We start from the raw sequence: 14404 nt of genomic DNA on the forward strand, positions 1-14404 counted from the left end.
ACAGCTCCACCCCTCCAACATCACTCGCTCTGCCCCACGCAGAGCCCACTCGTGGGACACCACAGGCAGAGCTTCAAACCCTCACCACACCTTCACACACGCAACCCGCACCCCACACAGCCTGCCCATGCCTTCCTCCTTCCGTCGGACAGGCCCACCCACACTGTCCTGCAACACACAGCTATTTTCCCAAACTGCTGCCCCAGAAGGGCATTGAAAACTGCTGATGGGTCCTCATGGCTCGTGCATAGGAAAGAGGAATGAAGCAGGTATCTTTTCTTTTGGCTCTGGTTTGGGTCCTGTCCTTCACCCCGGGAGCTGTAAGAGTGCTCCTGTATCACTGCTGATCCATCTGCTGACGGAGGGCTGGTCCTGAGTGCCTGAGGTTTAACAATCCTTTGCATGTTCATACAGCCTTTAAAGTTCTGTTCCGCTAACGATCCCCCTTTTCCACCATAATACCTCGCTTCTCCCAAACTGTTTTTTTAGCTTTGTCTAAACTCTTAACACTCTTAAGAGCCTTAAAAACTGTGTGTAGCCAAGAGGCAGGTCTTAAAACTACTGGCCATCCCCTCAGTCCTACTGAATCTTCTGGTTTATATTAAAAAAAAAAAAAAAACAAAAACAAAAACAAAAACAAAAAAAAAAACCAAAACAACACAACATGTTTTGTGCATGCAGGCATGTCTTTGTTTTCTTAGCATGAATCTTGTAGTGAGGGACATTATCTCGGAATTGTTTATGCTCATGGAATGAGCCGGTTTACATGACTACTTACATGATGCGAAGTCTGTACACCTACATGAAACCAGGAGAATAAGTGGGAAAAGAAGCTGTACTTACTATTTTTCCTGACAAATGTAGATGAGTTTTAGAATTTTGAATATTTACTTCCTGAGATTAGTGACTGGGTGATGTGAGGATAATTTGGAGAACATTTTAAATTGCTTATAGACCTTTGGGAACTGAACATGGGATTAAATAATACTGATAAAGTCTATACAGTTAACTGCTTGTTTAGATTTGCTACTTGCTAGGGAAAAAAAAAAGCTGAGGAGAGGAGGTAGATCTTCATGTTTTCATTTTGTAACATACTGTAAACTTACCAGAATTTCAGAACAGAGTAGAAAATATACTATAAGCTGGAGATTCCTACTAACAGCACCTGTAGATATAAATAATGGACTAATAAAAAGCATAGCATGTTATTAATATTTTATATACGATTAATCTGTAGGCACTCATGCATGCTTATACTTGATAATGTACACAAGCACACAAACACGCATATCTCCTGAAAAACAAAATAAACAGTATTTCTGCACTGTTACAGTACTTCTCCGCAATTGTCACCAGTATGTTATGATGTTTCTTTCCATAACTGCATTATATTTTTGTGAATATCTTGGAGAAAGAGACTACCTCTTCTTGAATGAATATAGAATACCCATCATATTGGAGCTGTTACGATTTACAAATTAGAAATGACCTTACAGAGTATAGGGATGTGTGTATCTATACAAAATTTTAAAAAATTACACACATTTAAAAAAAAAAAAATTATCTAAAGTGTAAAAATCATCCAGTGACATCAACTGATATTTCTGTCTCTCACTCCTAATAAAGCAATAACATTACTTACGAAAAGCATAAAACACGTGAGAATATGGATTTTGTCAATGAAAAGGCCTACAAATGCTTAACTCTGAGGGTGTCAGGGAGACTTGCATTTCAGCAAATGCCCAAGCACATAACTAAATCAGAATAAATCACCGCACTCCAGCCACCTTATTGTCCTCTTCCTCTGTACAAAGGGAAACCTACAATCAAAACAGACCAAGCTCGATTTGCCTCCTGCGTTATTGGGATTTTCATTGTGTTGACAAGACTGTTGGGTTAGAGTACGGCTCTGTTGTTCTCCCTGCTGTCATCTGCGCAACCCGTCATCAGCTTGTGTTGGCATTTTGTACTGACTTGCGCTATTTGATGGGGAGACAGGAATAAGGAAGGGAAAATACTCTCCCGATGTTTGCTGTGACTACCTTTTGCAGTATCACATAGCCTAAGTTTTGTTCACCCTCGGCTTGGGAAACAAAGCAAAAGGGCAGTTCACACAAAGGACTATGTTGTGCTGAGCGTGAAGCAGTCAGCTTCAGGATTGGGCCCCAAAAGTAAGCTAGCAAAAATGAACGTAGACTTTTGTTATTCCTCTCCCTCAGACCACTTGTCAATAATCATAGAAGAGAAGAGAATCGTAGAATAGTTTGGGTTGGAAGGGACCTTTACAGGTCATTTAGTCCAGCCCTCCTGCAACAAGCAGACACATCTTCAACCAGATCAGGTTATGTATAATCTCCTGAGGTGATTCAGCAGCTGAGGTGACTCAGTGTATGGTAGTATTGGGCCCCGGGTTTTTCACCCAAATGTGATCTGCTGCACAAACTGTATCTCTTCCTCACCCATCTTTTTCCTCTCGAACAATCATATTTGTTGAAATCAACATGAAGATGACAGATCAGAGGGTAAAACTCTGAGGGAAATAGAATTGAGTTGGATAAAAGAGAGGCCTTGAAGAAGGGTTTGAGTGCCTGAAAGCTTCCCTTCTTTTTTCCTTTTTTTCCCAAATCTATCAGCTGCAATATAAAAGATATTCCCGCTTCATCCAAATCTTGTCTTGCTTGTGTCTTTAGACCTCTGTGGCTGTAAGAGCACAACTACCACCATTTACAGTCATCTCTAACACAGTACTTTCTGGCAACAGATGATGTCATAGAATCACAGAATTGTAGAATTGCTGAGGTTGGAAGGAACCTTTAAGATCATCACGTTCAACCATTACCCTACCCTGACAAAAACCACTTCTAAACCCTGTCCCCAAGTACCACTTCTACCCTTTTTTTAAACACCTCCAGGGATGGGGAATCCACCCCCTCCCTGGGCAGCCTATTCCAATGTTTGATAACCCTTTCAGTGAAAAAATGTTTCCTAATATCCAATCTAAACCTCCCCTGACATAACTTGAGCCCATTTCCTCTCGTCCTGTCACTTGTCACCAGGGAGAAGGACAGACCAGACCATGTAATCACTTCTGTAGGAATAAACGGTTCTCCTAAAAGGAGTCTTTTTAACATTCACCAGCCCGTTTCACGTGATACTTGGAGTGCAAAATTCCTGAGGCAATCTGCTGGATGATCCTAGCACTTATCTCACCTCCTGCCGGCTCTTTTTCTTTTTCCTAGCCTTGCAGTAGGACCAATGGTGTGGGTAACCAGTCAGGGAGCAACGGTCACAGTTTTCCCTTCTTTATGTATGCTGGTGGGCACATTATTTTGCTGTGGCTATGTGTGGGGCTCTTCATCTGATGAGCTGATGGGGTCTTATGTATCCTGACGAAAGATTTCTAGAGCAAGGAAAAGCTGCTAAGAGGAATAGAGGTTGAACTGCTAGACTTATGAAAGGTGTTATTTCCATTCTATTTTCGAGGGCATTTTCTTCTGCTTCCTCAGCTGGTGTCTGTTAGCATCCCACCTCTCAAATACCCTGTTATGACAAGACCAGCCCAACAGTTGAACAAGGACTGGCTTTTCCAACAGCACCTGCAGTGGCATTGGGTTGACAGGAAAGAAAAGCTGGTTGTTGCCACTGCTGTTTAGTGCAACTTAAAAGACACCTTGTCCTTTCCCCATTGAGCCGCACTTCTTCACAAAGTCATTTGTCCACTCTAAGGCATGATCAGAATATGGGGGAAGGAATACGCTAAAGCACATTTGTCTGGCAAGAAAGCTGACCCTTCATCTTCCAGCGTGGTTGCACTCATCCTTTCCTTTGTCTTTCCATCAGCCCTCCTTTTGTTTACTGCCATGTCTTTTTCTGTTTATCGTTTGGTGTAAAGGTCAGGACTTCATCCATCTCTTGTCCAAGGTGGTGTTTATGGAAGGAGATCCGTGCCTTCAAAACTGCACACAGTTTGTGACAAAGACGTAGCTTTGTCTGGAAAGCACCACACTGTTCTCTGTTGCTGTGTCAATGAATAATTAATACAGTGAAGTAATTATATGCAACAGATTTTACCTTCTTGTAATTTTCAACTTGTTCTCCATGTTTCTGGAAAGCAAATGACTTAGATTTGTTGTTTTCTTTTACTTTTAACCCATACCTGGCTTACCTGGAATTGCTGTGTTTAAGATCCTGTTGCATAGGCATATTTTTAAACATTTTAGACTGTAAACAACCTTCTACTAAATAGTAGTGAGAAGTGTTCCAGTAAATTGTGGTTAGGGCAGGAGCAGCTGCAGGGTAACAGGTTTTTGGATTAAAGGAACGATTCTTTATCTGGCATAAATGGTGCACATACTGGCTTAACCTGGCAAGAAGATAAACTTTAATATGACACCGATTTCAGTGCAGTCTCACTCATTATAAAATTTACAGACTTATTGAAGTAAATAAATATGTACACATTGCTACTGTTTTCTTGACACGTATATACGTACAGGTGTATATACGTATTGCGTGGCAGGAGATGCCAAACAAACAAATCTACTCAGTGTTAACATTCTTCACAAACATACCTGACAGACCAGAAGTTTGACAATGTTGACTGAAAATATTTACAGGTTTCTGTGCAACCCTGCCTCAGATAGGAATAAAAAATCAAACTCAAACACCAAAAAAACCACCACCAACAACAAAAAAGAGCCAAAACCATTTCAGGCACGTGGCACCAGATTTCTGTATTTGAGCGTATGAGCTCAATAGTTGTAGTTTTGAGCTGTGCAAAAATTTGTTTAATTGCCCTGGATGTGTCTGTGTGCGTGGTGATGCATGATTTGGCTCTATATTCTGTCTGAGAAGTGGACACTAATATCTATCCTGTAGCATAATTAGAAAAGTCATAAAATATCCTGCTGTACTGAGTCAGGATCTCACCCATCTGGGATTTACAGCAAGAGAATGTTCTTTTCTGGTTTTGCTGTCAGCACAAATGTTTAAATATACCTTCAAGAGCTGAAATATTTGGAAAGAAATTCTGTTTGCCTTATGTAAACAAGCAATAGTCTGCCTTTAATGAGGTTTCATCCTTCAGTTAGATTCCTCTGCCTCTGCTAAAACTGGAACATATATAGTCACCTTAATTTTAAGAGGGATTACATGTGGAAGAAGATAAAGTAAATGTGTTAAGATCTTGTCTAAACTGAGCTATTTTATTTTCTGTTCTATTCTAGTCTAGTCTAGTCTGTTCTATTCTATTCTGTTCTATTCTATTCTACTCATGTTACAGAATATAGATTACAAACTAAAATTTTTAAGCCTAATAAGGTGAGCTTTTGCTATGCAAAAAGATTAGGGTGTTCACAGGAAAGAAGAAATTATCATGGTAGTTTAAAAAATAGAGTATCTTTCCTTTTAACATGAATGATGAGCACAGATTTATTCTGCTGTAAGAAGGTCTTTATCTCATCAGCCTCACAGAAACCGTCTGAACTCTTTCTAGTAGTGCATTGAAATATATGATATTTTATATCACTGTCATATGCAGCTCATTCTTTTTTTCTCGTCTTTCCTCCAGGGAAGAATTGTGCATGCAGTGGTAAGATTTATTTCTTCCACAGAATTTTTTCTTGTAGTCAGGTTGGAGAAGGCAGGTCAAAGAAAAGTGTTTTGCACTTGGTGATAAAATGTGTGAGTCCCTAAGATTGTCTTTTTTTTTTTCCTGGGAGTTTGTTCTATCCTCTTGGATCAGTTGCAGAGAAAGTTTTCTCTCTTGCTCTCTCACATATTAACTTCAAGTTAAAAGCTCGGTTTTGCCTGAGGAGTTATTGACCACAGCCTGCATTGAAAGATTTGGTGATCATGCAGCCGCTGTAGACCCAGGCCAAGTAATTGCCAATTTTAAGAAATAAACAGTTCCAGAACTAACCTGAGATAAACTGATGTAGATTTCAATCATTAATATCAGCTGAGGATTTGACCTAACTTTAGAAGGAGTATACAAAAGTTCAAAGGTGTGGAAAGCCATTCTGGCTGCAAATCACTGCAAGCCTATAGTGCCGTTGTATCTTTGTGATCCTAAACACTGCTATGAGAGTTAAAATAAATATTTCCTATTGGAACCAACATTGTAAATTCTTCAAGAACTGCATTTTTTAAAATCATGAGTGACAACTGAATCTGGTTCCACCTTATGTTGTTAATCATACTAGATACGAGAGTCTTTCAGTGATAATATGTAATTTTTACTGAGCGTGAAATCAAATGATGTCAAATAGCCATAATGATCTACTTTGACTATAAAGCGTATGAGATCTAGTAATTCACATTTCCCAGGCTGAAATGTAAATCCATTCATCTTTCTCAAAGCAATGATGTGATACAATATTAAAAAAAAAACACACTCCCCTGAAAAAAGGAAACCCACACTCCCCTGAAAAAAGGAAACCCAAACTAAAACAACCACAAGTAAACAGCAGAATTGTTCTTCATGATTGAATTTGTCAAAACGTGCTTTCCCCCGCTTTAACGTTTCTTTTGTTTCGTAGGTGGCACCTGCGTTGTTAACCCCACCGACCTGTTCTGTTCTGTTCCTGGTCGCTTATCTCTACTCAGCTCCACTTCGAAGTACAAAGTGACCATTGCAGAGGTGAAGAGGCGCCTTTCACCACCAGAATGCCTCAATGCTTCCCTTTTAGGAGGTATTTTGAGAAGGTAAGTGGAAGGTGAGAATAACAAGTCCCAGACAGAGCTGTAATTTCTGTAATTTTATTTTCTACAAATAGGTTTTGTTCTCTTTCCCCACTTGGACATATGGTAATGATTTGGGAAAAGAGAAGGAGATGGACTGAGACTGAGCACTGTTTCTAGGGGAATTTCCAAAAAATGAGAAAAATTGAGACTGTTTTTACATTTTTCACAGAAAGTTTACATTTCTCAGTGAACTGATTTCTTTTTACCCTTCCTTCCCCTGCAATCAGAGATGGATAGGTGTCACTTTGCCTTATTTTGAATGAAAAAAAAAAAAAGTGTGGAAAATTTCACCAGGGTTACTTCTTGTTAAGAAACTATTTCAAAGTAAATTGTTTTACCGAGCGTAGTCACAGCCCTTGCTCATCAAAAATCTAAACCATGGAGGTGTAGGGAGGTCTTTTTCTCCCGTTCTCCCTTGCACGTTTTTTGAGTACGGAAAAGATAAACTCGGCAGCATACGCTGGTTTTCATTTTCTCATTCTGAGATATTGGAGGAGAAGCAAATAATTAGGTACAGTTTTGCCACTGACCCTTCACTGACCAGAGCAGACACCTGCAGAGAGCGGTGGCAGAGAGGAGGAAAGTGGCAGCCTGCGCCTCACATTGCAGGTGGAAAACAAGGAGGCAACTGTAATTCATCCAGGCATATGTAAGTCGCAATGTCCCTGAGGTGTCAACTTAGATGGCAAGAGCTACTTGAATTCCCTTTGATCAAAACTAGCTGGAAAGTCATAGGCTATTTCACTGCTGTCACTGAAGGCCACACTGATCCTCGTACTTATAATGAAAGTCATTTTAACCAACCTGCGATATTCTAAGGTACATAGTAGTCCAAGAGCCACCTCGCAGAGTAAGGACTGTAGATCGCAAAATTGTTTCAGGGGCACAAACCCCATTTACCTGCCTCTAAAGGTATTGGAATCCAACATCTACATCCACAAAAGTTTTCCTCTGTTACTGCTTCGCTTTGGAGAAGCCTTTAGCTAATAGTCACAGAAATATTCACTTTAAATACTCATACCACAGGCTTCATCAATACCAGTACAAATTAGTGAGAATGTCAGGGCATCACCCTGAATATGGGGACTCATTTCTCTCTTCTGTTAAAATGCTGGACTGGTCCCTGTCAGTTTTTGACCCAGACCAAATATCACTCTTCCAAATCAGCCCTGGGCATGGTTCAGGAGGTAGCAAAAGCCAGGGACTAGTCCCAGCCAGCAGTTTGGATGGGTTAATTCTGTTTTACAAAAGCAGAGGGTGTAAATGAATTGATTTGGTCAGCCTATACCTGTAGGTGTCACAGCTACGGAACAGACTCACTCTGTAGTTGACCCGCAGAGATGTAGCAAAACCAAATCTCATTCATGGTTTGCCCGAGACCTGCCAGGGTTGGTTTTGCATCCTGTCAGCAGTCCCTGGCTAGTTTTTTTTCAGAATGAAGTGTTCTCAGATGACATTTCCTGACACACAACATGGCCAAGGTTTTGGTATTTGTAGTGATAGGATGAGGGGGAAAGTTTTTAAACTGGAAGAGGGCAGGTTTAGATTAAACATTAAGAAGAAATTTTTCACTCTGAGGGTGGTGAGGCACTGGCATAGGTTGCCCAGAGAGGTTGTTGAGGCCCCATCCCTGGAGGTGTTCAAGTCCAGGCTGGACATGGCCTTGGGCAACCTGGTCTAGTGGGAGGTGTCCCTGCCCATGGCAGGGGGGTTGGGACTCGATGATCTTCAAGGTCCTTTCCAACTCTAAACTATTCTATGATTCTATGATTTCTTAGTGCATAAAAAAGACCATCCAAATGGTGATGTTCCAAGGTTGGTTCCTTCCTCTGCCTGAAGGAACCTGCACCCCAAAACATCTAGTTAGGCATACTTAAAACTCAGTGATTGGTTATTCTAAGATGAGGGCCCCTCAATCTCATTTGGGGCTAATCAAATATTTATTGTGTAACGGTAGTGATGACTCTATTATCTAGTGACGAGGTCATTCATTTGGGATGGGAGAGATCTGGGTTCTAGTCACTGCTCTATTCAATGTTTAAGCATTTTAACATGAGTTATTGGCTGCCTGCTGCATGCTGCAGTCGTCGAAAAGACACAGGTTAAAATTTCCCTCTAGCTGAGCAAGAAATTGAACCTACGCCTGCTGCGTAAGTGGATACGTCTCAAATGCTTCAAATACTGAGGTACTGCAGCAAAGCAGGTGTGGGATGCACCAGGAACAATTTTGTGAGAGCAAAGTGAGGCAGGCATTTGGGATAGGGGCATAGATAAGCAACGATGGCTGGGATTTTAGCTTCAGCATTTTCTATTGCCTTATCCTTCTTCCTCGTAAGTTTTGGGCTTTGTAGATTACATTTCTAAGCATCTAGGTCTCTACATAAATTATACGGGTGTAGCTGGAGCTGGGTTCCACACAGACATCTACATTTGAGTAGCCTTCTGGCTTCCTTTAATAGTCAAGTGAGAGAGATGGGTGAAGTCCTCTCATTCTGGACATATGTTTAATATCGTTCTAGAGGTGCATGTTTCTCTCTCGATTGTCTTTGAAGCCTGGGGTGGCTAAATCAGATATAAGTGACTACATTGTCAGTATCTGTATTCAGTCATTGCAATCCCAGGCTCTGTGCCCAAATCGGGACCATGGTTTCCACTAGGTGGAAAGCTGTCTGAAGATCTGATGTCCTTGTGGCAGGCATTAAAATGTCTAACTTTGTCAAAGGACCAACATGAAAGACTCGCTCACTGCGAGCAGGACGTTAAGAATACAGCTCCGAAAGATTTTCCATTGGTGTCATTAGTGCAGGCATTACCCCCCACATTTATCAATAAGGTGTGTACAATTTCTTGGCTCATATTAGCATGGGAAAAAAGTGCAGAATAAAGACAAGTTTCTCTCTCTTGCTGTTCTCTCGTGATAGAGCAAAATCCAAGAACGGAGGACGCTGCTTGCGAGAAAAATTAGACAGACTGGGACTGAATTTGCCTGCAGGAAGAAGAAAAGCAGCAAATGTCACACTCTTGACTTCCTTGGTGGAAGGTAGGGTTTATAATATTGCAATATAATATAAACATAAGTAAAATGTTTCTTTGTATACAGCGCTTTTCAGCCACAATGTTAAATATCATAGTCTGTATTTTGTACAAAGAGGAGAACTGACTTGCCTGAAGTCACAGACAGGATGAGTGACAAAATGGGAGTTTGCTCTGAGATGTCTCGGCTCCCCGCAAGTGGTTTGGTCCTGCAGTTTCCTCAGCATTGATCTGTGCTTTCTGTGCCAGGATCTGACTTACAAATCGATGATCCAAGTGTTCTTGTGAGAGAGATTAATGTCTTATACCAACTCTATAAGGAGGTTTGTTTATCCTCCTTTTATTTTAACTTGTGAATTTCCTGGAGCTGATCCAAAACAAAAATGTGATTTTTTTTTTTCCCCATAAGAAGGCACAATATTTAGACAAGACTTTCCCCCCCCCCATAAATGAATGAAATCTGTTTCCAGATAAACTCGAGACAAGCCCAGGAGATACTTTCTTGGCCTTTATTTGTTGTTTAAATATCATTCACCAAATACTGCCGGGCTCTTCAAACCTTCATCTGGGAGATGCAGGTTCAAACCCCTCAGGCAAAGGGAAGAAACTCTACCTGAATTTCTTCTATTCTGGGTGAATCCACTAAGTACTCGGTTTGTTGTCTGGCTGTGAGTAGCAGCTCTGGGAATTTCAGATCCCTCCTCCTTGATATTGAGAACACTCAGCTCATCCTAAAGGTCAACACCTTCTAGGATCATAACCTGAAAGGTCCATACAGATCTAGGCAAGTAGGCTGAGGTCTCAGCACATATTACCACGGAATCACAGAATTACAGAAAGGTTGAGGCTGGAAGGGAACTCTGGTGATCTTCCAGTGCAATCCCCCTGCTCAAAGCAGGGTCAATTAGAAGAGGTTGTTCAGGGCCTTGTCTAGTCAGGTTTTTAATATCTCAAAGGATGGAGAAATAGTGCTGCATCCACAACAGTGGATGTTTTTTACCGTCTATGAGGAAGGACTAAGGTTGTCAGGGGCCACTGAGCTCACAGAACAGCGATGGGGCTGCTCTGAAATACAGGTGTGTCCATATCACACCTGCTCGTAATAAAGAGAAAGCCATAATGGAGTGACAGTCTTAGGAAAGGAAGTTTCCTCCCCCGGTTTAGAGCAGTAAGGGCTGTTTCTACCCTCACAGTCCTTCATGCCTCTTGGGTCTCAGCAGGGAAGCATAAACAGAGCTATGTGGCCAGATACTCGTTCATTAGAAGAGACTGAGAGCGAGGAAGACCTCTATCGACTGCTGGCCTGGGGTTGATGGCAAAGTACCTTTCCTGTAAGTCAGAACTATATTACTTTTTCCTAGGGATGGAGCTGTGCTTGCTTCCCTGCTCTTTGCTCAAAGCCAATAGCAAACCTATCATCAAACCTACAGTATTGCTTTTGTTCTTGGACTGCCTTAATGTGAGTCCTAAAGATATATACTGAGGAGTCCGAGCTCACCTTGACAGAGACCTGTTTGTATAGACATGCTAATTGTTAATTTTGTCTACGGGAATTTTTGGGAAAGACACCAACACGTGCATTAACATTCCAACAGAAAAACAAAATGAAGCTCATTTTCTATGTAACCGATCCTTGGTCAAACTTGGCAGTGCTCATTGAATACTTTGTGATATAAGCTGACCCCGCTTTGTACATGCAGGTATTACTTCGAAGTAGCGCTAACTTGTAGTATGGTTTCTGCAAGGAAACCCATCCCTCCAGAAATGGAAAGACATGGGCTTATTCCAGGTTTTAGAGGAGAAGAAAACAGCATTGGCTTTTTCTGTGTGATGTCAACATGCAAATTGACGTAATGATTTATTAGTCTTATTAAATCCGTAAATATCAGATGGACTGTGTGGACTTCTCATAAGGACCCAGGATAGCGTCACTCTTGATAACTTTAGATGGTTCTAAGTTTATTATTACTGAAGGTCCTCATGGTCTTCGATGTATCAAGACCTTTAATATCTCTGTAAGGTAGGAATATGATTGACCTCTTCAATATCTGTTCAAGGTAAGAAAAGGCAAAATTAGTTGTATGGTGATTAGGTATATTTACCAAAGCCATCTTGAAAGTCTCTGGCATGACTATTCTTCCTCTAAATAGGCTCAAATCGTTGCGTTTTGGGGAGAGCTGCTAAGTTCAACTGGGGAACTGCAGTGAATTTCTAGGCTGTGGTGGTCATGTGGAGATCCAGACTTTATGAAAATTATTCCGTGGCCCCTTGTTTTCTGCAAACTTACTTCTTTTGGGGTTTAATGTGGCTGCTGGGTGTTTACTGTTATTCTTGTTTTGGTCGGGTGGCATCTTTAAAATCTTCGGGAGGGACTACTGGGGCCCCGAGTAGGAATAGTTTGACAGATCAGGTTTGTTCTTTATATTGTCACCGACATAAATCAGGACAATGGGTGGTAAGACAAGACTGGGAGAAGGAGCTCAGCATTGCAAGACTCTCCACAGCAGTATGGGACATAGCTTTGTGCAACCTGTAGGTGAGGGATGCCCTCTAGTGCCTAGATTAGAGGAAGAGAAAGGTCATTTTTCTTACCAGCTGGAAAAGGATAATACCTACATCTTAGCTACTACAATAAAGGCTCCTCCATTAAATACCAGCATTGCCAAGGCTAAGCCTAACTGCTGGCTCAAAGAAGTCAAAAGCCTCCCCAGTAGGAATAAGAAAGGATGTGAGAAAAGGGGAGATGTCCCCATCTGTTTTGTCAGGTCACTTATAATGCAGGGACAGAGCATCAATGTTATTGCAGATGCACGTAAAAGCAATGCATGAATGAATTTAAAACCATCAGATTATTAACAAAAATCAGAAAAAGCACTTATAAAAAATATAGAATTTGTTCTCCTGTCAAACCTAACTAAGGTTCTAAATTTACTGGACAAAGAATTGACTGCATTCATCATTTGGGGATCAAAATTCTTGAGAAATATAGGTCAGCGGTTACTTTTTTCACCCTGCTATCAACTGTCACGCTTCTCCCCCCCCAGCCTTTGTTTAAGTATCCTTCCACTTGTTCCTCCTCCCTTCTCACCCTACAAATAGAAAAAAGAACTTTCCTTCCACCTCCTGCCTGTCCCTCCTCCCCCTGGGTAGCATTTCTGCTGGGTAGAGCATCCGGAGGAGGTGAAGCCGGGGAGAGAGTAGGAGGTTCAGCTGCCGAGTGTCCCTCTCTGGGGACACAGCTTCTGCCTTCACTCTGCATAGGAGCATCTCTCACTCTTGCTAGACCCAGGAGACACCCACGCTGCTCCTCGCACCTGCCCACAGAAGCCTGTCAAGGTACGCGGGCTGGTCTCTCCGCTGAGGTTTTCCAGAGCTGTCTCTGCCAATTCAGCTTCTGCAACTGTCCTTTTCCATCATGCAAAGCTCTCTGGTCAATTGTCAAATTATATAGGAGAGGCAGCATTGCCTATGGCTGCAAAGCTGTGTGCTGGATTTAAGGAGGAAGAGTCAACCGTGCCCAACACCCATTCTTCGACTCTGCAGGAGGAAAGAGCTGGGGATATTGCACAGAGGGAAATTTCATTTTAGATCAAAACAAGGCAACTGGCTGTAAAAGCCAGGGATTTTAGGGGTTTCTACCTTCAGTATGACTCCTCCCTGACATAAATAATAACTAGGCAGAAGAAGGCAAATCTAAGATGAAAGAAAAGAGGTCAGTTCATCCACGTTTCCAACATTTCCCCTAGAATAAATGTTTGTCCAAATCATGATGTAGAAAAAGAAAGAACACCTTCCATGACATTTTGTACAAACTGCTTTCCGCCACCAAGCAGACTGTGCAGTAATACAAGGAACCTCTATTCACTGAGATGAACAAAAAATAATACATATAGAAATAGAACACAATCCCCTTCTAAATAACTCATCGTTTGGTCCCACTTCAAAATGAGATCTTTGCTCAACAATGAGATATGAGAAATCATGTTCTGCAGAGCATTTTCATGTCCAGTTTTCTATTTTTATTTAGAATTTGATGTTGTAACTTAGAGTGCCTATTCCTTATATCATATGTGTGTGCTTATATGAACGCATATGCATACTTATAATGTGCATTCCTAAAATATATCAGCTTTCCATTTCCAGTAAAAATATATTTTTAAAATGCATTTTTAAAATTTCTAGATTTATTTTTTCACAATGGGTATGTTTGTGTATACATTTTACCTTTATATCCACCAGCAGATAAATTGTTTTGTTTCATTTTGTTCATGATTTTGTCTTTTCATACACGGTTAGCATTCAATCACAGTCCCAGCTCTGGGTAAAATGGACACATCCTATACTTTTGTATAATCTTCTCAGATCATGAAAACAGTTTAGTGTAATTTTCTCAGCTCTAGTAAATAATATATATCAACTTTGGAAAGATAAGTTTTAAAGATAATTCGTGTTTTCATTCCCTTTCTTTTTGACACTGAGAGAAAACATAGACATTTCAATGAGTTTGTTGTTGACGAGGTTAAATAAATGCCTACATTTTGTCAAATAAAGTTTTGTCCTCTTGAAGAAATCAAGACTTTTCCAATGGCTAAATGCTTATATGCTTTGCTAACTACATTCCTTGCAT

At 40.9% G+C, this 14404-nt stretch overlaps 1 protein-coding gene across 1 annotated transcript in view; it reads left to right on the plus strand.

Moving 5' to 3' along the window:
- TFAP2D (transcription factor AP-2 delta) overlaps nt 1-14404 on the plus strand; it is a gene marked incomplete at both ends in the record, with an annotated part of 56279 nt that overhangs the window by 10527 nt on the left and 31348 nt on the right. The window contains 2 exons of the mRNA XM_082480840.1: nt 6540-6705; nt 9666-9784. Of these exons, the coding sequence (XP_082336966.1) occupies nt 6540-6705; nt 9666-9784 (285 nt within the window). The remainder of the gene's footprint in view (nt 1-6539; nt 6706-9665; nt 9785-14404) is intronic.

This window comes from Vanellus vanellus (genome assembly GCF_965231255.1).
Source record: "Vanellus vanellus genome assembly, chromosome: 3".
NCBI lineage: Eukaryota > Metazoa > Chordata > Aves > Charadriiformes > Charadriidae > Vanellus > Vanellus vanellus.